This window comes from Colossoma macropomum, unplaced genomic scaffold, assembly GCF_904425465.1.
Source record: "Colossoma macropomum unplaced genomic scaffold, Colossoma_macropomum, whole genome shotgun sequence".
NCBI classification, from domain to species: domain Eukaryota; kingdom Metazoa; phylum Chordata; class Actinopteri; order Characiformes; family Serrasalmidae; genus Colossoma; species Colossoma macropomum.
The window spans coordinates 11,659,937-11,683,531 of NW_023494809.1; the positions used below are offsets into that span (position 1 = coordinate 11,659,937).

At 38.8% G+C, this 23,595-nt stretch overlaps 1 protein-coding gene across 2 annotated transcripts in view; it reads left to right on the forward strand.

Moving 5' to 3' along the window:
• The window catches only part of LOC118799206 (upstream stimulatory factor 2), a 35,313-nt gene that overhangs the window by 2,118 nt on the left and 9,600 nt on the right, over window positions 1–23,595 (forward strand). Inside the window, exons 2-10 of one of the 2 annotated variants that reach the window (XM_036558941.1) lie at window positions 219–292; window positions 2,318–2,358; window positions 2,478–2,596; window positions 5,672–5,779; window positions 7,148–7,304; window positions 12,001–12,088; window positions 15,606–15,644; window positions 20,960–21,018; window positions 21,311–21,405. In XM_036558941.1, coding sequence (XP_036414834.1) covers window positions 219–292; window positions 2,318–2,358; window positions 2,478–2,596; window positions 5,672–5,779; window positions 7,148–7,304; window positions 12,001–12,088; window positions 15,606–15,644; window positions 20,960–21,018; window positions 21,311–21,405 — 780 coding nt within the window. The remainder of the gene's footprint in view (window positions 1–218; window positions 293–2,317; window positions 2,359–2,477; window positions 2,597–5,671; window positions 5,780–7,147; window positions 7,305–12,000; window positions 12,089–15,605; window positions 15,645–20,959; window positions 21,019–21,310; window positions 21,406–23,595) is intronic. The other variant, XM_036558942.1, reaches the window with a different exon arrangement.

A 23,595-nucleotide genomic window follows, 5' to 3' on the forward strand; every position in this document is an offset into this window, starting at 1 on the left:
CCCCCGGTTCCTATCACCACCACTGTCGGCAAATTTCTCCACAGTGCACCATTTCAATTTAAACCACTCCAGATCACTTACATCTCAACGACTGAACTGTGCAGAAATTTTGAAAAATCATTGGATCTCCCCTTTAAGTCTAGCGATAGCATAGTCCCTCCCTCCTTCAGCCCCAGTTACCGCTCTCACGTGACCCGAGTGTTTGTTCCCGTGATCAGCTCGCAGCTCGCCCACTCTCCCACAGCTGGAGGCAGATGGAGGTTCTGGAGCAGAGAGTGGACACCTCAGCGAGGTAAACACCCCAAACCTCTGACTTTTAGCACCTCTAAGAGACAGTTTATTAAGGAAATGTAACGCCTACATTCTGTGCTGTGCAGTTTGAGGCAGCTGTAAATATCAGTATTTGAATAAGCTGATAGAAAGTTCACTTCTGCCTGGAATGTGAGTTGACAAAGCTGTAAAACTGTTTCGAAACGTGTATTTCGTGTTGGTCATTGGTTTTAAGCGTCTAAAGAGGTGAGCAGAAGAGACGAAGCTGAATTCAGCTTCTTATTCGAATTTGTTTTTCCGTTCCACCTTAAATGGTCTCAGACACCAGAATGTAACTGCTGTACCATTTAAGGTAGAACGGAAAAATTCGAGCAAGAGGTTGGCGAATAAATAGCCAACTTAAGCCTCGTGAAGAGGCTAAACGAGCGCTGGAACTTAAAGGAGAATTCCACCAATTTTTCAAAATTTCCGAATAATTCTGTCCTTGAGATGTAAACAGTCATTCAGAGTGATTAAACGTGAAATGGTTCATTTGTAGAGAAACTTACAGACTTAGATTTCTTTACAGTGGTGATGATAGAAACCAGAAGTCACAATGTCTACAACACAAATATAGACATTTTATTTGCTATCCAAAACCATCAGTGAACCTACATGAGTATTCTGGGAAAATATTTTTACGTTTTTGAAAAATAAGTTTTTCAGGGTGACTATTTTGCCTCAAAAAACTCTGCCAGCACCCTTCCACCATGAACGGATTCAAATATGGATTGAAATGTAATAATTTTAATGGATTTAAATACATTTTAAGCCAAAGCTTTACCACAAAACTGTGATGAAACCATGTCTCAGACATCAGGCAGTGTATTCATAACTCCTTTACATAAGAACTTTCTGTGAAGCTTTTAGAGGTGGACATCTGGTTCCTGTCACCACCACTGTGAACAGTTCTCACTCTAAGTTTCTCTCAAGCAACCCTGAACAACTTTATTTTCATCTCAGCCATTTAATTATGTTGAATTTTTGAAAGATTGGTGGAATTCCCCCTTAACTATAGAAGCACAGTGAAACTGCTTAGTATGTCCAGCTTCTCTCAGCACAGGAAGTTTCTTGGGCTCTATTCTCCTCTTTTTGATGCCCTCTTGATCTAAAAGAGAAGCTCTAATGTCAGAGGTGTGACCAATTGAGAGGCAGTCACCAACAGAACAAAGTGAACTTAAAAACAGGAAGGTATTAGGAACTAGATGTTGATGTAACCAAGTGAGGAGTAGATTTCTATTATTTTTAGATTTATACGTTCATTTGTATACGTATGTAATAAACCCAGCAGTAACAGTCATGGTTATATATTGTCACACTCAAAATAATGGATTTAGATGGCTTAGATGAATTCAAAGTGGTTTGATGTGAAATGGTTCATTGCAGAGACTTGGATTTCTTTACAGTGGTGGTGATAGGAGCCAGGGGTCACCATGACTGTAACACAGATATAGCCATTTTATTTACTATCCAAAACCACCAGTGAACCTACACGCAAGTTTTATATGAATGTTGACGGTTGTAAAATAGTGGAAAATCTGAAGTAAGACATTTTCCTGGCTTAAAGGGTCCTGCATGTAACTCTTCACCAATAAAAATATGTTTCAGGCCAAAACCTTCTTAAAACAATGTCTCAGACATCAGGCAGCATATTCATAACTATTTCATACAATAGCTTCTCTGAGGGAGGTTTTAGAGGCTTCCTGGTCCCCTCACTAAAGCTTTGAACAGTTTTGACTTGTTATTTTTTCTCTAAATGGAGCACATCAGAATTATGAATGACTTTGTTTACCTGATAACCATTGAATTATGCAGAAATTTTGAAAAATATGAGCACATATATACATCAATATAATGTAAGACCATTTTAGACATTTTTATTGGTCTGTTCATCATAAAACATTCACACAATGTAAAAGGCAGATTATGTTTTCAAATGGTGTGAAATGTTCATGCCTGGACAGCAGTCACTGTTACTCACTATAGCTACTTTTACATTGTCTTTCAGGCACGAAAAACAAGAGGAGGAAGGAGTGCAGGTACCTGAAGGTATGGCTCATCTAGTGATTCTGTATGATTATGAGAAGGTATTCTCTTAATGATGTCTGCTTTAGGCCTATGTTATTTGGAAGGTGCTGTCCATGCTAAGTCTCTTTCTCCTGATGCAGGCGGTCGTTCAGCCGGAGGAGAAGCAGCTGCTGTTTCTGTAGCCAGTGCTCTGCACTCTTCAGCTTTCGTGGACCACAACATCCAGTATCAGTTTCACCCTGACAGCAGCTCTCCACAGGTGGGCTTTTCTTCAAAATGAAAGACCTTTTCATGAACACAATTTGAAAGTACTAGCTCCTCTTTACATTTGATGAAAAATGGATAAATAAGAGTGGTTCAAAATTACTTATAAATCTACTTCTAAAATTTAGCTACATTAAAGGGCCCATATCCTGCATTTTCCTTGTCTTTTATGTTTTTTTCCCCTGTCTTATGTGTCTGTTTATGACATTTGCCTTGATTCATTTTTACATGGCTGTTTTTGTTACAGTGCCTTTAAGACTGATATATGTAAATGAGCTCTGTTCTATGGGCTGCTTCCTTATTTAAAAAACAATCCAGATCGAAACATTCCTTATAACTTCAGCATGAGTGGGGCTAATGTGCCGTAGGCTGAATAGGCTGATATATGTGAATATACAGGTTTTTCATGACATCACAAAAATAACGTTCAAAATAGTTTAAAAAGAACAGATTTTTCAGCTTAGTTTTCATATATTACAGTGAATGTTAAAGATTCCAAATGTAGCAGTGTTTTATACAGCATCAAACTCTTTTATAAAAAAAAAGAAAAGAAAATTGGGTTTTCCATAAAATCATCCCTTTAATAGACATTTAAAAAAAAATCTGTCATTTTAGATATGTGGGGTTTAAATAAATAAATATAAATAAATAGTACTGGGGAGACCAGCAGAGACTACAGACTCATTTTCAGGAAGCCTCATTTGTTATACTAACAAAAATCCAACAAATTATATTAATAACAACATTACTCTTCTTCTTCTTCTTCTTATTATTATTATTATTATTATTGTCGTTATTATTTGTATTTTTCTTCGTGTGACAAACCCTCACACTGCAAATGATACTAAAAGCTCTGTTGGGCCTTCTTGTGAAAAAATAATTAAATCCAAATGCAAAAATGCCACAGCTCATGTGGGCTAATAGTGCGAAGTGCTATAGATGGCATATTCGAGGCCTATTAGATGCTGAAGACAGGGACGCAGTTGTTGTTTCTCATTTGTGTCAATAACCCACCGTCAGCACTGTTAGTGGAGGCAGTCATGTGATTGAGTTTCCTCGCTGGGATTGGCACGGGGCCCGTGTCACATGTCTGTCAGGAGGGGAGTCACATGATGGGACAGGGGAGAAGGGGGAGGGACTATTATGGAACATTTACAAATACTTATTCTTTAGAGTGAACTGCTACTGCTCTTCTTGAGCTCTGGTTTAAATTAGATCATGCCCAGCTCCCTGCACGGCCATAGTTAAAAAAATAAGGAGTGCCCACAGTACTGAGAGGTGGGTGGTTTGCGTGCTGTTGCGTGCTGTTGTGCTCACAGGAGGAGCTTGGTCATGTTAAGTGAAAGTTCTCCATTATTTGCTGATGTCTTCGTTACATTTAGCTCATTCTTGCCTCCAAAAATGGAAAGTAAGTACTCTGTATAAGGCCTGGATTAAAAGGATGGTTTGATTACAAATCAAATTTACAAAATGTGTCCCTTATCTCTGATGAATGAGCCAATTCATGTTTTGCTTCTTTAGTTTTGGACTGGAGCTAAGAGGCTAATGTACAACCCCATTTCCAAAAAAGTTGGGATGCTGTGCAAAATGTAAATAAAAACAAAATGCAATGATATGCAGATCATTCAAACTCTATATTTCATTGAAAATAGTATAAAGACAACATATCAAATGTTGAAACTGAGAAATTTTATTGGTTTTTTGAAAAATATATACCCATTTTGAATTTGATGTCAGCAACACGTTCCAAAAAAGTTGGGACGGGGGCAGCAAAAGACTGGTAAAGTTGAGTAATGCTAAAAAAAACACCTGGTGGTTAATTGGCAACGGGTCTTTCAGGAATAAAGATGGGGAGAGGTTCACGATCAAATAATGCAACAATTCAAGAATAATGTTTCTCAACATAAAATAGCGAAGAACTTTTGCTTTTCATCATCTACGGTACATAATATCAGTAAAGGATTCAGAGAATCTGGAGAAATCTCTGTATGTAAGGGACAAGGCTGAAAACCAGTATTTGCTGGCCATGATCTTTGGGCTCTCAGGCAGCACTGCATTAAAAACAGCCATGATTCTGTAGAGGAAATCACTGCATGGGCTCAGAAACACTTCTGAAAACCACTGTCTGTGAAAACAGTTTGTTGCTGCATCCACAAAAGTTAAAGCTCTAAAACACAAAGAAGAAACCGTATACAAACAGGATCAGGAATGCTACCAATTTCTCTGGGCCTGAGCTCATTTAAAGTGGACTGAGTTGAAGTGGAAAAGTGCCCTGTGGTCCGATGAATCAACATTTGAATTTCTTTTTGGAAATCATGGACACTGTGTCCTCCAGGATAAAGACCACTCAGCTTGTTATCAGTGCACAGTTCAAAAGCCAGTATTCATGATGGTATAGGAATGCATTAGTGTACATGGCATGCGTGACGTGCACATCTGTGAAGGCACCATTAATGCTGAACAATATTTACATGTTTTGTCAACATATGCTGCCATCCAGACAACGTCTTTTTCAGGGAAGGCCTTGATTGTTTCAGCAAGACAATGCCAAACCACATTCTGCATGTATTACAACAACATTGCTCCGTATTAAAAGAATCCAGGTGCTAAACTGACCTGCCTGTTGTCCAGACCTGAAAACATTTGGTGGAATATGAAATGAGAAATACAACAAAGGAGACCCCGAACTGATGAGCAGCTGAAATCCTATATCAAACAAGAATGGGGAAACATTTCATTTTCAAAACTACAGCAATGTCTCCTCAGTTCCCAGACGCTTACAGAGTGTTGTTAAATGAAGAGGTGATGAAACACAGTGGTAAACATGACCCTGTCCCAACTTTTTTGGAATGTGTTGTTGGCATCAAATTCAAAATGGGCGTATATTTTTCAAAAAACTATAAAATTTCTCAGTTTCAACATTTGATGTTGTGTTTGTAGTATTTTCCTTTAAAAATATGTCAGTTTGAAGCCATTGGAATTCTGTGGGCTTTAATTAGCAAACATGCTAAAAGTTTGCCTGTACTCTTTTTGACACGAGGTGCTGAAAGTGTCCTTCTGTTTCCCTCAGCTGACGTACCGAGTTGTCCAGGTGACTGATCGGCCCCTGGTGGGCGGAGAGGCAGGGGGTGGGGCAGTGGGCGTGGTCTCTACTGCAGCTTTCAGTGGAGCCCAGCAGGTACAATACCAACTGATTCTGCATGCGGTTTGTAAACTCGTAAGCTCATGAATTGACAGGTTTAGTGAATTAAGTTTTAATCAAACGGCTGATAAAGCCAGAAATACATGTTCCAACCTTACAAGCCTCATACATTCTCTTTTTCTTCTTGTCATTATTTTACATTGTAAGAAACAGAAAAAGTCAGAACAGCAAGCTCAAAACCTGCTGATATAGAATATGAATGTAATTAATTCTGGAACTACTTATGTGTTACGTCTAACTTAGCATTTAGTATAGCAAAATGACAGTAATGACTTCTAAGGGTTAATGTGTGGACATTAGTCTCTAGACTATCTTATCATATTTTTTTGGCCACAGGACACGGGCCATTTTCCTGCCCTTTACTTATCAACATACAAACGCATTCTGGCTGCATCTTTAATATCCAAGCTGTTATTGAAGTCTTGAGCTTCTTTGGCCGAGGCTCAGTAAAAGCGAGGCTTGTCTCCTTTGTGGTGGTTTTAAGTGTGGAAAAATGTCCAGATGCTCAGTCCCTTTATTAGCAAAGCATCCCCGAGGAAAAGTGCTGATCAAGCAGCAGATTAGTTTAATACTGCGTGTTGTCAGAAGAGTCTGGTTCAGAAACTGCCCTCTGAGACTCTGAGAATGTGCTATGATCAAGATGCCTTAGTACATATATAATTATATTTAGATATCTATATATTGCTTTATTTATTGGTTTGCAGCACTTTGGGTTTAAGAAAATGCATCATAAATGGAATTTTATTAGTATTACACTGTATATAATACACATTGAGCTTATTATTATTATTATTATTACATAAAGGTACTCATATGTAATACATATAGAACATATTATTACATGTAGATGTAGATATATGTTTTACATACAGGACACAGTATTACATTACAAATAGATATTGACATATGTACAGTCATGTGCCAAAGTTTGAAAAACTCCAGCAGCACTTTTGTGTCTGATCTGCTCAGACCAGCGCAACACACACTAACACACCATCGCCACGTCAGTGTTACTGCAGTGCTGAGAATGATCCACCACCTAAATAGTACCTGCTCTGTGAGGGTCCATGGGGGTCCTGACCACTGAAGAACAGGGTAAAAGGGGGCTTACAAAGTATGCAGAGAGACAGATGGACTACAGTCTGTAATTGTAGAACTACAAGTGCACCTATATAGTAAGTGGAGCTGATAAAATGGACAATGAGCGTAGAAACAAGGAGGTGGTCATAATGTTATGCCTGATCAGTGTATATATAAATATGTATATGACACATATCTGACCTCACGCCCTCATACTTGATAATCCTATAATCACAAAAATGTGTGTATGTGTGTGAATGGCAGGCTGTGATTCAGAGCCCGTTTAGTAATGAAGGTGGTCCTGCAGCAGAGGCGATGGGGGGTGAACCACGCTTCGCTTATCTCCCTGCTGCTGTAAGTGATGCGGCCGCCACGGGTGTGTCCCTGCAGCCCAGTGACCCTGCACTCTCACACACAGGAGGTGAGTCAGAGCACAAAAAAAAAATAAATAAAAACACACAGACCACTGACTGTTGACTGCTGACACTGTGTCCCAAACAAATTCATCCTAGTAAATGAGATGATATCTGTTTGTAATCTGACACTGATGAGTGCATCCAGCACTGCAGTACTACAGTCCTCCCTCTCAGTACCAGACACACGAGGGCAACTTTTCCACTACTAAGGCACCAGTATGGAAGTTTTGGTACTTTAAAATGATTTTTAACATTTCGTTGTGTCTTGTACCAGTAATTGATAATTACACACTGTTGTGTTTACATTATAATCTTTATATGTGGTACAGTGAGCATTAGACAGGTTAAATCTCTGAAGGTGATCATATTCTTTAGGCCAGTGCTTCTCCTCCCTGTTCTCTGGGCCCACGTTTTTGCTCCCGCACCAGGTATTCAGTGTTGTTAATGGCTTGCTGTAGGTAAATTGTGAGGAATAGAGCTAAAATGTGGCTTCCCTGAAGACTAGTTTGAGGAAAAAGTGCTTAATACTAAAAAAAAATCACTGGAATAATAATGAAGTGTAATTAGATTAATAATATTGAAGTCTCACTGTATATTGGCTGACCGTTTAGTGCAGAAGGCAGTCTGCAATCCTGTTAACTCCTGCTTCACTGAAACTGAAAAATTTCCACACCACTGAAATTGTGCCCCAGATTAAAGGGGAATTCTACAAATTAAAAAAAATTCTGCATAACTCAATTGCTGACAGCAAACAAAGTAAGTCAGAGTGGTTTAATTTTAATTAACTAAAAGCATAATTGTAGAGAAACTTACTGACTCCGAATTCTTTGTAGTGGTGGTGATAGGAAACAGGGCTCTACGTGAATGGATCTTAAAAATATGTTAAAAATAAGGCCAAAACCTTCTCAGAACTTTAGAAAAACAATGTCTCAGGCAGTGAATTCATAGTCATTTCATGTAGCAGCTTTGAAGTAGTTTTTAGAGGCTTTAAACTATTCAGATATCTGGTTCCTATCACCACCACTGTGAACAATCCTGACTCAGTAAATTTCTCTAGAACAGGGCATTTCACACCAAACCACTCTTAGTGAGTTTAGTGATGTAATTATACAGAAATTGTGAAAATTCTGTGATATTCTCCTTTAACAGTTCATTTTCGCCGGTGGATATACTGTGGGCTTCTAGTTACCATTTTTGGAAACGGGAACCAGTCATCCCAAGCAGGAAGTTTCTCTAATGGTCGTTTTTTAGGGTCCCTTCTGCTGCCCCCTGGCCTTGTTTGACATGTTTGGTATTTGGTCTGTTTGTCATTTACAGGCCTACTGCATGCAGGAATGAGTACCACTGCTTGCGCAGAGCATTACATCTCTCCTTTTGCCCGCTAAAGCAAATGCCAGCATCAGATGAACTTTCCAGTTATGCTGGGAGGAAAAAAGTTGTTTAGGTTGTTTAGCTTCACAATGCTGGTAAATGGAAATGCAGTGCAGTCACAGGCTTGTGGGTAAGATTTTCTTCAGGGCTGTTTGGTTCTGAATTCAGAAAGTGAAAGTGTTGCTGTTAGTAATAGTTACTTTGTCTGTGGGGAAATGATTTTACAGAAATTCATACTGGCAGAATATTGAACAGATACGAACAACAGCCACTACATAATACATCAGCACTGTGTAGTGCACGATCCCAAGACAGAGACTGTACAAATCAGATGAGATCATTAATTGTATTCATGTAAGTATGTAATCATATGGGATAAAAGAATGTTTTGCCCCCTCACTTAAAGAGGAATTCCACTGTTTTTTTTTTCTGCATAAGTCATTCATTCGTTCTAGAGAAACTTACCGGGCCACAATTGTTCACAGTGGTGGTGATAGGAACCAGATGTCTGAAGAGTTTAATACCTCTAAAAGCTCCCTCACAGAAAGTTATTACATGAAATGGTTTTGAATACGCTGCCTGATGTCTGAGATAATGGCTTATCATAGTTTCGTGATAAAATTTTGGCCTACTAATATTTCTTTATAACAAATGAAGGGAAGAAAAGAAAAATAGTACCCAAGGAAATTTACCACTGTTTTACCATTGTTACATATAAAAACTCAGAAGACACGTGTTTGTTCACTGGTGGTTTTGGATAGTAAATAAAATGCCTGTATTTGTGTTGTAGTCATGGTGACCCCTGGTTCCCATCACCACCACTGTGAAGAAATCAGAGTCAGTTAGTTTCTGTACAGTGAACCATTTCACAATAAACAACTCTGCATGACTTTGTTTACGTCTCAACGACTGATGAGTTTTTGAAAACAAAAGAATCTCAGGTATTAAATTATGTAGAAATTAAAAAAAAGGTGATTCCCCTTTAACCCCTGAGTCTGCAAGCCCTCTAACCCATCACCATTTTATATGTATGTAGTGCAAGCACCTTGACCAATCTCAGTCCAGATGAGTGTTTCTGTGGGTGTTTTAATCTAGTATTGAATCCACAGGGGCATTTCAGAAGGGCCATTCATGTTGAAGTTATACTTCAAGTTATATATTTCTAACCCTGTGTTCACACTAGCAGGGTTGTGATGCGACAAGGCAGCCAGAGGTCATTCCTTTTCAATGAGAGCTGGCAGGGGGCAGTTAAACATTGGTGACGTAGTGGGCGGAGTCGGCAGCGCGTCAAAGTTGAGCAGAGTTTAACTTTATGCAAATAAGGAACGGAGTGATGTGGCGATTACCAATAGGAATTGAACATTGAGCAGCATTGTGCGCGCTTTATCTCCGCCACTGTGAAACAGTCGCTCCTTTTCTGGTTAGAAGTGGATAATTGTTCCTATAAGAGATGGAATAATGGCAGCGGTGCTTTTGCCGCAGATAGACAGTAATTACAAAGACCAAATACTGTTTTCTCACATACTGACTGTGCAGACACAGAGATTAACTAACAGTAAGCACACACCAGAGGTGTGAACTCGAGTCATATGACTTGGACTCAAGTCAAGACACACGAATTTGATGACTTTAGCCTCGACTCGAGAAAATTGGGTAAGACTTGGGCCTCGACTTTGGCTTCAACACCAATGATTGGGACTCTGCTTTGGATTTGGAGACTCAAAGTGGAAGACTTTTCATGTGAGTGAATTTGTTTCCTGCCGTGTAAACAGCACCGTCGTCACTGTCTGTTACTGTGCTTATACTCTGTTTATTTTATTTGGGGAAGACAAGCGAAGCGTTAGAGCTCAAGTTCACCTCCATAAGCTGGAAATAAGTGAAGCATCGACATTATCAATGCACACTCGCTCAGCACTTAAACTCCAGTCTTACTGGAGAAACATACCAGGTGAACTGACCATTTTCATCATGATAGCAAAACAAAAGAAACACAGCTCTCTCTGTTTGACCAATTTTAACAGCCTCTGTAGATAAAACAACCCGAACTTTCACCACAAGGCTGAAGTTGATGAGGGTTTTGACAGCTTCATATTGGAATTTGTTGTTCTACTTTAAATGGTGTGGCAGTTAGGCGCCGGAAGGTATCTACTGCACCATTTAACGGAAAATTCAAATAAGAAGCTGGTGTTTTGGTTTCTGTTGTCATCTAAATTTGATTCAAACTAGCGGTTGTTTCTAGTTGGCTGAACTAGTTTTAGTGCTGAACTAGGTTTTATTTTAATCCTGCGCACCCAACGTTCCCAAAAATCATCAAAAATTGTCTGCAAATATAAAGTTGTGTTTTTTTTTTTATTAAGCTCAGTAGTACTTTTAAAATTCTTTTCATATGTAGTTGCACTACTCTTTGTGTTGCCAGTATGTCTGTCATGGTTATATTTGTACCATGGATTTTGTATTTTAGTTGGAAGGGTAAAAAAGAAAAATTCTAAAAAATTAGTGCACAGCCATACGCTGCTAACATGCTGTCATTAAAGGTTTATAGTACTGTTACCATTATTCAGTGTTATGGCCTTAAATTAGCTGAAGGATCATTGACTTGGGACTCGACTTGAGACTTGCCTGTACTGACTTGGGACTTGAATCGAGACTCGACTACCTTGACTTGGGACTTGATTCGGGACTTGACCGTGAAGACTTGAGACATACTTGTTACTTGCAACTTAGTGACTTGTTCACACCTCTGGCACGCACAGTTTCTCACCAGGATTTTTATTTTTAGCGGGAACGCATCTGTTTTTTGCCTGGCATGAGTGAAACTATGGCAAATAAAGGTCAGTTTGAGCTCAGAAATGCCCACAGGCGATGAGCAATCAGCGATTTGGGTGACGAGGTGAAAAGTCATTGCCGGTGTGAATGCAGGGTAAGAGATAAAGAGAGTTTGGAAAATGGTCATTTTTATAAGTGGACCTCAGGGAATAAACAAAAATACAAAGGACATGGGAACTTAAAGGAATAATGCAGCCAAAATATTACACTGTTTTCCCCTTCCTCCAAGTGTAGTCAGCCAAGACATGTTTGGTGTCAAATTTGCTTCTTTAGTTTTGCACTGGAGCAATGAAGCTAATGTTGCTAACAAGTAACAAAGGCTTACACCCACCAGGCTAGCATTGTGAAAGGCTGGGAAGGGAAACCTGCAAAGTGGGTGCTTAAGATCTGAAAGAATTTTCTCTGCTTTGCTGAGGGATTTAGATCTGTTTTCTAGGCCTAACAGTTGCTTCACTGCAATCTTCCCTTTTGGGCTAATGATCTCTCTGTCTCTCTCTCTCTCAGGCCAGTTTTACGTGATGATGACCACCCCTGATGTTCTGCAGCCAGGCGCTCCACGCTCCATAGCTCCACGCACTCATCCGTACGCAGTGTGAGTACCAGCCCTAAGGGGGTGCTAAAGAGAATAGCTGCAGTATCACACAGCTGTTTCTGAGGGGTTCAAAAGTGATGCGTTCATTAACAGTGTACATTGATGTTAATGGATAAGCTAGACGTTTAACTGAGAAATCCTGCTTTTGTGGAACAACAATCAGGCATTCATGTGATCCAAGCAAACAAGTACTTTAGGAAAAACACCAGTCTTTAATCACATCACGCCAAGGTTTCACCAATGTGTTTTCATACGTTGCATGGTAACATAAGTTAACATAAGTACACAACATATGTGTCATGTGGTGCGACCATAGATCATGCTGGCTGGGTCATGTGATCTGAATGAGCTGTGATTGGTAGGCTTGATTTGCAGTTAATTCTTCACAGCACAAAAAGCAGAAGTGCTGAAAATAAATTATCATCATGTGTGTCTTTGATTGCAACAGTTGATTTTAAAGGAGAAGTTTGGTCAGACTTGAGCCAATTGCAAAATTGATTGATACGTCTCTCAGCCAGTCAGAAAAGTCTCTGAATGTTCCTTCCTATGTCACACGAACATACTCATCAGAACAAAGCTGCAGTGAGAACGGTGGTGGCAGTAAATTCGTCAGAATCATTGGGTTAACCAGTGGTGGAAAGGTGTTACTGAGGAATATAATACCTGACTCGTGCTATCATGATCATCTGGAATGTGGAGCTGTTTTTGTTTGATTCCTGAAGCTGAGAAAGTGTTGGATTAAACTCAATGGAAGATCAAACTCCCAGCTCAGTGTTGACACTATTAATAGGCAGACTTACACTGACTCTAAGGTTAGCTTTATTGGGGTTACTGTACTGCTATTGTAACAATAGCAGAACCCTTTTTATAGAGCTACAGCACATTTTCCATCCAGAACCATTTCACGATGCAAAGAACCCTTTAATCATGCATAGCGTTCTTTGAGTGTTCATGATTATATATAGAACCATTTTCTTCACTAAAGAACCCTTGAAAAATGATCTTTGTAGTGTACTTTTGAGTGTAGTTACTGAATACTTCATAGCGGTTACTGAATCGTGTCGGCTTTGCTAAGGAATTTAGATCTGGTTTTGCAAGTAAGCAGCCTAAGGATTCTCCGCAAGGGGGCGCTACTAGCACAATAAATTTTTGGTGATTAATGTGAGCAGTGCTTTACGTCAGTGACCCTGTGTGTCCTTGTTGAATAAGAAAATGTTTCAAACGTGGTCCTCCATATGGTTTTCAATTTCCTTTGTGCTGCTTAACTTATTCTGTTAGCACAAGTGATCCAGATGCTACCAGGTAGCTTGAGCTCAAAGTTAGTCAGAATTAGCAACAGTAATTAAGAGAGGTGGGACTTTTGCAAATGGTCAATTGATCTGAATCACTGAAAAGAGACGGAACACCAATTACTAGATGAGAAACCTGCTGTGTTTCTAACAAATATAAATGGATTATACCTTATTTTGTAAAAAGTATGATTTATATCGTCGCTGTTGTAGCAAAACCTCTAATCTCCAAAATGGTGACTTCGCAGGAGAAGGAAAGAACATTCTTAACTTGTGATGGAAGTAATTTTGGACTATGTCTGTTGGTCTATTGACCATAAAATTTGTACACAATACAAAGGGTAACTGGAGTTTTCAAATTATGCAAAAAAGTAAACAACCAAAATGGATACAAGGCTTTTGCACGACAGCGACGATATATACTAATGTTTACTTCATTGTAGTACTGAAAAAATACTGAACTCTTATTCCAACAGTGCTTTGTTTCTTGTCCAAGTCTGTGGCTTTTCAACTGGTTTGTCTACTCTTTCAGTTACAGCTTGTTTAATGGAAGAATAAATACTTAAACGCCACCGGCAGATGCAAAACAAAATTATTCATGTCTGTCTAAATTATTCATACTGTTTGTGCTGAATTTACTCCGAGAATGAGGATTTCATGAAAAGGATACTTCACCCAAACAGGCTGTCCTGTTAGAATATCATCGTAGCATTTTAGCAGATGTTTTTCTTTAATCTTAAAGGAAACGTTTGGTGAAAAATCACATTTAGCCAGTTTAGACTCGTCAGTCAAGACACGTTTCAAATGTATACAGACAAAATTTATACTTCAAAGTGGCTGCAGTTGTTTTTAGATGTACTTTTTCCAGTGCTACTAGATGTTGTACAGTGTCAGAAACCACTTAAGCAAGTCTTAGAGATTACTGAACAACTCGGAAAATGTGGTGCAACTAAACATTAATAAACATATTTTTAGTTATTAATGACTAAATGCATGTAAAAACTAGTCTTTGTACTTGGACACCCATATAAACCTTTGTTCTTGACCTCAAGGTTATTAATTGTTTTCAAATAAATAAACAATATAATAATAACACGTTCATGATTTTGCTCAGGTTGCCCCACCTGACTCAGCAAACTGAAGTAGCCGAAACACACACTCAAAAATGTGTCTACTGACAAAAAAAGTCTACTGACTTTGGTTGTGCACTGTGAAGGACACTTGGGTCTTCTTTATGGTGCAATACACTGCCGATGCTTTCTTAAAAGCATGACAGAATAAAAGTCCTTTATTGTCAGTTATGCTGTGTGACGTTTGGGGAAATCTGAATTTGCAGACAAAAGTTTTGCGGAGAGACATTTGCCCCGTTTGGTTCAAGTTTCAGACATACAAAAAAGAATGATTTAGAATTGTAAATGATTATTTAGCCTTTTTGATCATTAACTTAATCTACATACGTGGTTGGATGGTCACACCGCATGACATTTTTAGTTTTTTTGCTAAATCAGTTTCATTTTGATGCACTGAAAACTGTGTTCACATGAAGAAATCATTGCACAGCAATGTGATATACAGTTATATGCAAAGGTTTGTGTGCCCCAGTCAAATTACATGTTTTGTTGATTTTTTTAAGTAGAAAAAACTACATATACTCTACGGAGAACACACTACTTCACCTATTTTGCACAATTACTGTTTATTTGCTAAATTGAACATTTGTGGGGGGCAGGAATAAAAATTAAACATGAAATGTAGTCTCTCCAAAAAGTTATGGCATATTTCATATGTTAAACTCTGCATTATGCAGTAACATCTGCAGAAAAAGTGTTTTCTCTGTAGAGGAGAACTTAGAATTCAGAAAATCAACAAAAAGTCTAATTTGACAGGGGTTGTTCAAACGTGTACGTGACTGTATGTCATTTATCTGATAATTTATTATGAAAATAATTTCTCACGTATATGGATGAAAAATGCACATCATGTCATTTAATCTTTGTGCAATGCTCATTGGTGTCCACAAACTTCTATCACTTGCTGTGTTAGCCTTTGCAAAAGTAAAGAAACAAACCTTGGGCTGATCAGCTACATTTACGGTGGCAGGAAATTTGTGTAATGCTTATTTAACATCTAAACAGCTGATTTAACTTAATATTTGTTATCAGACACTCATTAGTTAATTGTAATCTTGCTAAAAATGTCTGAAAACCCGTTTCCCCTCTTGCATGCAGGAATGATTATGGCGCACAGCAGCATGAAGGTTTAAACGGGTGAGAACATTCACACCTCCGTACATTCAATAAATCAATTGAGCTTGTCGCTCTTTAGCGCAGACACCAACCTCCTACTCTCTAACATCTGAAGAGAACATTTCATCTGAAAATCCTTTTTATATTTGCCTCGTCTGTCTCTGATGTGCTGAGAGATAATTACTCTCAACTGCTACTGTTTACCAAGATGGAGAACACTTGATATTAAAATTTGCCTTTTAGGTGAAATTTCCTTGTACATTTAGTACCATTATTACAATATTTGCCCTCCAGTTTCACATTGTAGTTTTCCCCACTGTCTGTATACAGTTATTTGTTAATACATACTGATGTGAAAGGGGAATTGCACAGATTTTTTTTTTTTATTTCAGCATATTAAATGGTAAAGATATAAACAAAGTCATTGGTTTGATGTGAAATACTTTGTTCTAGAGAAACGCAATAAGTCCGATCTGTTCACAGTGGTGGTGATAGGAACCAGACGTCTGAAGAGTTTAATGCCTCTTAAAGCTCCCTCATAAAGTTATTATAAAATATGGTTATGAATACACTGCCTGATGCCCAAGACCTTTATTTTCTGCTCATGGTGGAGAGGTGCAAGCAGGATTTTATAAGACAAAATATTCCCCAAAGAAAACCTAATTTTTTTTTTTATTTCTCACTATTTTACCATCATCAACCCATCTGAAATTATAGAAGACATGTGTAGGTGCTGTATATATGTGTTGTATTTTGAAGACATGACGACCCCTGGTTCCTATCACCACCACTATAAAGAAATCTGAGTCAGTAAGTTTCTCTACAGTGAACAGTTTCACATCAAACCTCTCTGAATGACCTACATCAACTGAATTATGGAAAAATTTATGCATAAATTTATAAAAATCTCCGTAATTCCCCTTTAACCTTTAGAAGTTGCAGTTATTGCTCCAAATTAATATGCTGAATGATTTCTCACTCGTAAATCTTCCAAACTAGTATAGAAATGATGTGGAAAATGCAGATTCTAAACTTTCAGTCCATACCATGTCTGTGTTTGTAAGTAGAACAAAGTGCAGAACCAAACCTGGTCCTCCAGTTCGGGTCATAAATGTTAAAACTCAGTCAAGAACGAGGAAGAAACAACTCTTCAGTAACGCTAACTGCAAAATTAGCATCACTGTGGGACTCTAGTTGTATGTTAGCACCAAGCTTGGTGATTTGCAGAAACTTGTTTTGCTCACTGACATTTGAATCTGGTAAAATCCATGCCGTTTAATTCCAGCCAGACATTAACATATATTGTAACAAACATGAACATATTTTACCTAGTCACAGTTTTACAGTGACTCTTTCAGTAAAGGGTCCTAGTATAGAGCTGCTGCCGCTGTTTTCCAATCCTTACAACTAACTGGAACCTGGTTAGACTACAGCTCACAGTCAGTGACATGTCTACTACTGCCAGAAGGACTAGAATGATGTTTTTTCTCACGGAATTGGTCTGTTGTAAATCAAAACGTGTTTGATTTCACTGTCAGTTTCCAGTTATGTCCTAACCAATGAGAGTGCTTGCTTGGCTGTCTGTCTAGATACAACAGAGAAGAAAACCCTGATTTGATAACTTTACAGACATGCATTTATTTATTTAGTTTTAATTAGGTCTTCTTTGAGAGCCTTGAAAGCCCTGAAGATTCCCCACTGCATTACATGGATAGCTGTGTCATTAATTGTAAATGTAATTATACATTTATGACAATAATAACTCTAGACTTCTAAGACTCAGCGGTTTTTCGTTTATCTCTGGCCTGGACTTTTTCTATCATTGATATAACTAGCCACAGGATGCAGACAGACCGTTTTCCTGCCCTTTACTTTTCAAAATACAAACGCTTTCAGGGCGCATCTCTAATATCTAAGCCGTTATTGAAGTCTTTGGCCGGGGCTCAGCAGAAGTGAGGTTTTTCTCCTCTGGTAGTTTTAGTGCAGCGTGCCCGGCTCCGTCCTCCCCTCACGGGGCCGGCAGAGCGGCGGCTTAATTAAAGTAGACCTGGGGGAAGACGCCCTGCCAGCAGAGTCGTGCCATTAGAGCAGATCTGGGCCTCATCTCAGACAGCATCTGGCTCACAGCGCTGCAGTTTATAACAGGACGAGTTCAGCCAGCGCTGGGGGGACAGGTCATTTTCAGTATGTGCTATCTTTAAAAAGTACGCTATCTTCACCAAATACACAATGAAGACGCGGATATATATGAACACACACACTAGTGTTCAGAAGTTTGAAATCACAATTCAAAAGTTTGGAATCACAGTTTTCAGTATTTGTTTCAAATATGTTGCAGGTAGATGTATAATATGATTGTATTAAGATGCTTCTACTGTACAAATTTACAGATTTCAAAAAAAGAAGAAATGTTGGTTTAATCCAGAATGATGGGCAGCGTTCTAGATGATTCTAAAATCACAGGGAAAGCTGTAGAAATCAATAATGAAGTTGTAAATGCCTCGTATTTGAAGTCTCATGCAGATAACTATAAATAGATAATTCAGTATGTTGTTTAACATTTAACCCTGTGATGGACTGGCGACCTGTCCAAGGTGTCCAGGGTATATATACAGTGGTGTGAAAAAGTGTTTGCCCCCTTCCTGTTTTCTTATTCTTTTGCATGTTTGTCACACTTAAATGTTTCAGATCACCAGACAAATTTAAACATTAGACAAAGATAACACAAGCAAACACGAAATGCAGTTTATAAATGAAGGTCTTTATTACTAAGGGAAAAAGAAATCCAAACCTACAGGGCCCTGTGTGAAAAAGTGATTGCCCCCTAAACCTAATAACTGGTTGGGCCACCCTTAGCAGCAACAACTGCAATCAAGCGTTTGCGATAACTGTCTTTTACAGCGCTGTGGAGGAATTTTGACCACTCATCTTTGCAGAATTGTTGTAATTCAGCCACATTGAAGGGTTTCCGAGCATGAACCGCCTTTTTAAGGTCATGTCACAGCATCTCAATCGGATTCAGGTCAGGACTTTGACTAGGCCACTCAAGTCTTAATTTTGTTTTTCTTAAGCCATTCAGAGGTGGACTTGCTGGTGTGTTTTGGATTGTTGTCCGGCTGCAGAACCCAAGTGCACTTCAGCTTGAGGTCACGAACAGATGGCCGGACATTCTCCTTTAGGATTTTTTGGTAGACAGCAGAATTCATGGTTCCATTTACCACAGCAAGTCTTCCAGGTCCTGAAGCAGCAAAACAGCCCCAGACCATCACACTACCACCACCATATTTTACTGTTGGTATGATGTTCCTTTTCTGAAATGCTGTGTTACTTCTACGCCAGATGTAATGGGACACTACACCTTCCAAAAAGTTCAACTTTTGTCTCTTCAGTCCACAGAGTATTCTCCCAAAAGTCTTGGGGATCATCAAGATGTTTTCTGGCAACACTGAGACGAGCCTTTATGTTCTTTTTGCTCAGCAGTGGTTTTCGTCTTGGAACTCTGCCATGCAGGCCATTTTTGCCCAGTCTATTTCTTATGGTGGAGTCATGAACACTGACCTTAACTGAGGCAAGTGAGGCCTGCAGTTCTTTGGATGTTGTTGTGGGGTCTTTTGTGACCTCTTGGATGAGTCGTCGCTGTGCTCTTGGGGTAATTTTGGTCGGCTGGCCACTCCTGGGAAGGTTCACCACTGTTCCATGTTTTCGCCCCTTTGTGGATAATGGCTCTCACTGTGGTTCGCTGGAGTCCCAGAGCTTTAGAAATGGCTTTATAACCTTTTCCAGACTGATAGATCTCAATTACTTCGTTTCTCGTTTGTTCCTGAATTTCTGTGGATTGCAGCATGATATCTAGCTTTTGAGGATCTTTTGGTCTACTTCACTTTGTCAGGCAGGTCCTATGTAAGTGATGTCTTTATTGAGAACAGGTGTGGCAGTAATCAGGCCTGGGTGTGGCTAGGGAAATTGAACACCTTTCCAAAGATGTGATAAACCACAGTTAATTTATGTTTTAAAGGGGGCGGTCAATCACTTGTTCACACAGGGCCCTGTAGGTTTGTATTTCCTTTTCCCTTAATAATAAAGACCTTCATTTATAAACTGCATTTTGTGTTTGCTTGTGTTATCTTTGTCTAATATTTAAATTTGTTTAGTGATCTGAAACATTTAAGTGTGACAAACATGCAAAAGAATAAGAAATCAGGAAGGGGGCAAACACTTTTTCACACCACTGTATATACATTCTTTTTATTTATACACGATGTCACCAGCAAGGCTCTGTAAAATATGTATAAAATACACATAACATAATGTTGTGAATGTTTCTAAGGAATAGAAAATTATGCAAAATATAATACAAAATTATCACTCAAAAAGTTTGGAATCAGTTGTCATAAAATATATTATTATTATTATATTATAAATTAACATATTAATATGTCTTAGACCCCATCAAAGTATTGTTTTTCTGTTATTATTTGTTACATTATGTAGATATTTAGGGACATTATTAAATTGCATATAATATGTATACAATTTATTTGAAATTCATATTCGATATTATGTTTATTATAACTTCATTCTGATGAATGAATTTTATTATAACTTTATTCAAAATATTAATTTTATAAGATGTTAATTCTGAATTTCAATTTTATTAAAAGCTCATTCTGCATATCATTAAAATTAGTATCTTGAATGACGTTCTAACAAAATTGAGCTCATTAAGTTCATTATCTACATTTCTTTCTTACAAATTTCTATGAAGTATTTGTGACCTATAGTTGTAAAATACTAACATATTAGATTCATTTTATACATTTATCTGCTGCTGTATTGACTGTATATTATTGACAGCATTGATTCCAGACCTTTGAACAGAAGTGAACTACAGCATCAATAAAACATAATGTGATAGAAATACATAAATGATCACGTCACTGGCAAGTTTCACAGAAGGGACTCCACAGAGACGCTGAGAGAGAGATCTGCCAGTTCAGAACTTGAGCCTTGTCTTGAGCCTTGTCTGGCGGCGCCTGGGCCGCGTGGAAGGGCTGCATACGGATGGAGCCTCCTGATGGTCCGGAGAGTGGCTTCATAAACCCCTCAGATCAGCCGCTCCTTTAAAATAAACACCCCAGTGATCCGGAGCGGATTGCAGGCTTTTCTAAAGCCGCGGATCAGACCCAAACCTGTGCGGTTTTAATGCCTCTGTGAATAGGGGTGAATAGCTCAGCGCCGTTCTCCATGTTCTGCTCTTGTGATATAAACACATCGCTGTGTAATGAAAGGTCACAATAAAGAATGGCTGACTTTTCCTATCCCCTCTTTTCTTGCAGAAAGATGGAGGGCCCGCGGACCCCGAGAGATGAAAGGAGGAGGGCGCAGCACAACGAAGGCAAGTCAGTGTGTTCTGATGTTGTTTTGATGCCACACTTGTGACACATTTTTATTTCATACTCACAACATCTGAGCAATGAGGTCACACCAAATATGTGTTCATTCCATAAACATCAAGGCTGAAAAATGCCTTTTGAAGTCTCTGACTGTAAAGCCTTCAGTCTGCCACTAGAGGGCGGAGTGGATTGACTTTGAATTCTTTGCCATTTGTCATGTCTTTGACTCTACATTTAAACATTGAGCTTAAACCCTCATGCTTTGCTCTTATGTTCTTACAATGTCCACTGCAGTGGAGAGGCGACGACGAGACAAAATCAACAACTGGATCGTGACTCTGTCTAAAATCATCCCTGACTGCAACATGGACAGCACTAAGACTGGAGCGGTGAGCAGCACTTTATATCGAGCACAAATAAAGACAAAATATAAACTTGATGAGCAAAATATGATGATATCTGAAGAAAATTGAATACAAAAGTTTGAACACTCCTGGTCAAATGACATTTTATTGATTTTCTAAGTGAAAATAAGTTAAAAAACTCAAATATGGCAATTTTCTCCTAATGTAGTGCTCAATTTCTATTTAATCGCTGACTTTCATATACCAGAAAAAATAAAAACATAACATACACAATATGGACAAAAGTATGGGACACCTAGACATTACACCTACATGAGCTTTTATCCCATTCTAAATCCATAGGCATTAATATAGAGTTAGTCCCCCTTTGCAGCTATAACAGCTTTCAGTGTTCTAGGAAGCTTTCTACAAGATTTTGGAGAGTGTCTGTGGGACCTTTTACCCATTCATTCAGAAGAGCATTTGTGAGGTCAGACAGTGATGTTGGATGAGAGGGCCTGGCTCACAATTTCCTTTCTAGTTCAAGTTGTTTGATGGGGTTGAGGTCAGGGCTCTGTGCAGGCCATTCAAGTTCTTCCACACCAAGCTCACCCAGCCATGCCTTTATGGACCTTGCTATGTGCACTGGGACTCAGTAATGCTGGAACAGAAAAGGGCCTCCCCAAACTGTTCTCACAAAGTTGAAAGCATACAGTTGTCCAAAATCTCTTAGTACACTGAAGCATCAAGATTTCCCTTTACTGGAACTAAGAGACCTAGGCCAAGCCTGAAAAACAACCCCATAGCATATCCCTCCTCCTCCAAACTTTACAGTTGGCACAATGCAGTCAGGCAGGTAACGTTCTCCTGGCATTCGCCAAACTCGTCCTTCAGACTGCCAGATAGAGAGGCGTGATTTTCTCTCCACAGAATGCGTTTCTACTGCTCCAGAGTCCAGCGGCGTCATGCTTTACACCACTCCATCCGACGCTTGGCATTGTGCATTTTGATTTAAGGCTTGTGTGTAGCTGCTCAGCTATGGAAACCCATTTTGTGAAGACAATTTGGAACTCTTTAATGAGTGATTCAACAGAAGATAGGCACTGTGAGCTTAAGCACTCTGCGGCCCCCGCTCTGTGAGTTTGTGCTTTGTGGCTAAGCTGCTGTTGCTCCGAGATACTTCTATTTCACAATAATAGCACTTACAGTTGTCCGGGGCAGATCTAACGGGACAGACAGTTCACTAACTGACTTGTGGCAGAGGTGGCATCCTATGACAGTGCCATGTTTAAAGTCACTGAGCTTATTAGTTCGACCCTTTCTACTGCCAGTGTTTGTCTATTGAGACTGCAAGGCTATGTGCTTAATTTTATCCACCTGTTAACAATGATTGTGGCTAAAACACCTGAACTCAATAATGTGTACCAATACATTTGTGTATATTATGTATAAAATGTGCTATAGTTTGTTTAATTTTTCCTAATATGTTAAATTCAACAAAAAGTAAGCATGCGTTAAAAAGTGAAGAAGTATGTTCTGTTCCGAAACTTAGTTTCTCCTAGAAAATCAACAAAACCAAGAGCGCCCAAACATTTGAATACGACTTGTAATATTTAGCATACCAGCCCCTCGGTCTGTTACAGTTAACCTTGCATGGAAACCCATTGGGTAAGTTGTACCATTTTCACTCTGGCACTGGAAAAGTGTGGAAGAGTGTGATCTGCTCATAATGTTCATTGATAGTGTTGCTGTTGAGTGAAAATATTTTTAATTAACCTTTGCATGTTGCTTTTGATTGCAGTGCTAATGCCAATAAGTCAGAGATTTCACATAGACCGTGTACAGAGCAGCACTAAAGCACAAGATATTTACAGACAAGGAGTCGCAAGTGTTACGCAGCAAAATACTCTGAAATAAGCCGCAAAAATCAATAAAAATGAAAATCCCCCCCAAAAATTATAAAAACGCAAATTCCATCACCCAATTACAAGTAAGAATTTCCTGCTCTTTAAAGAATTATATCTTTACTGAACAAAGTGGCTGATTTTAAAGGATATCTGTAGATTTTCCTTCACTCAGAAGTGCAAAAGTAAACGTCTGAAACACAGTTTAAAAAAACACATTTATTAAAAACATATTAAAATAATCTCCACACCTGACAAGCCTTATATCAACTCAAATCACTTGCTCATTTATTAATTGTTGGTAGTGTCGCCTTACAGAAATCTGTTTTTT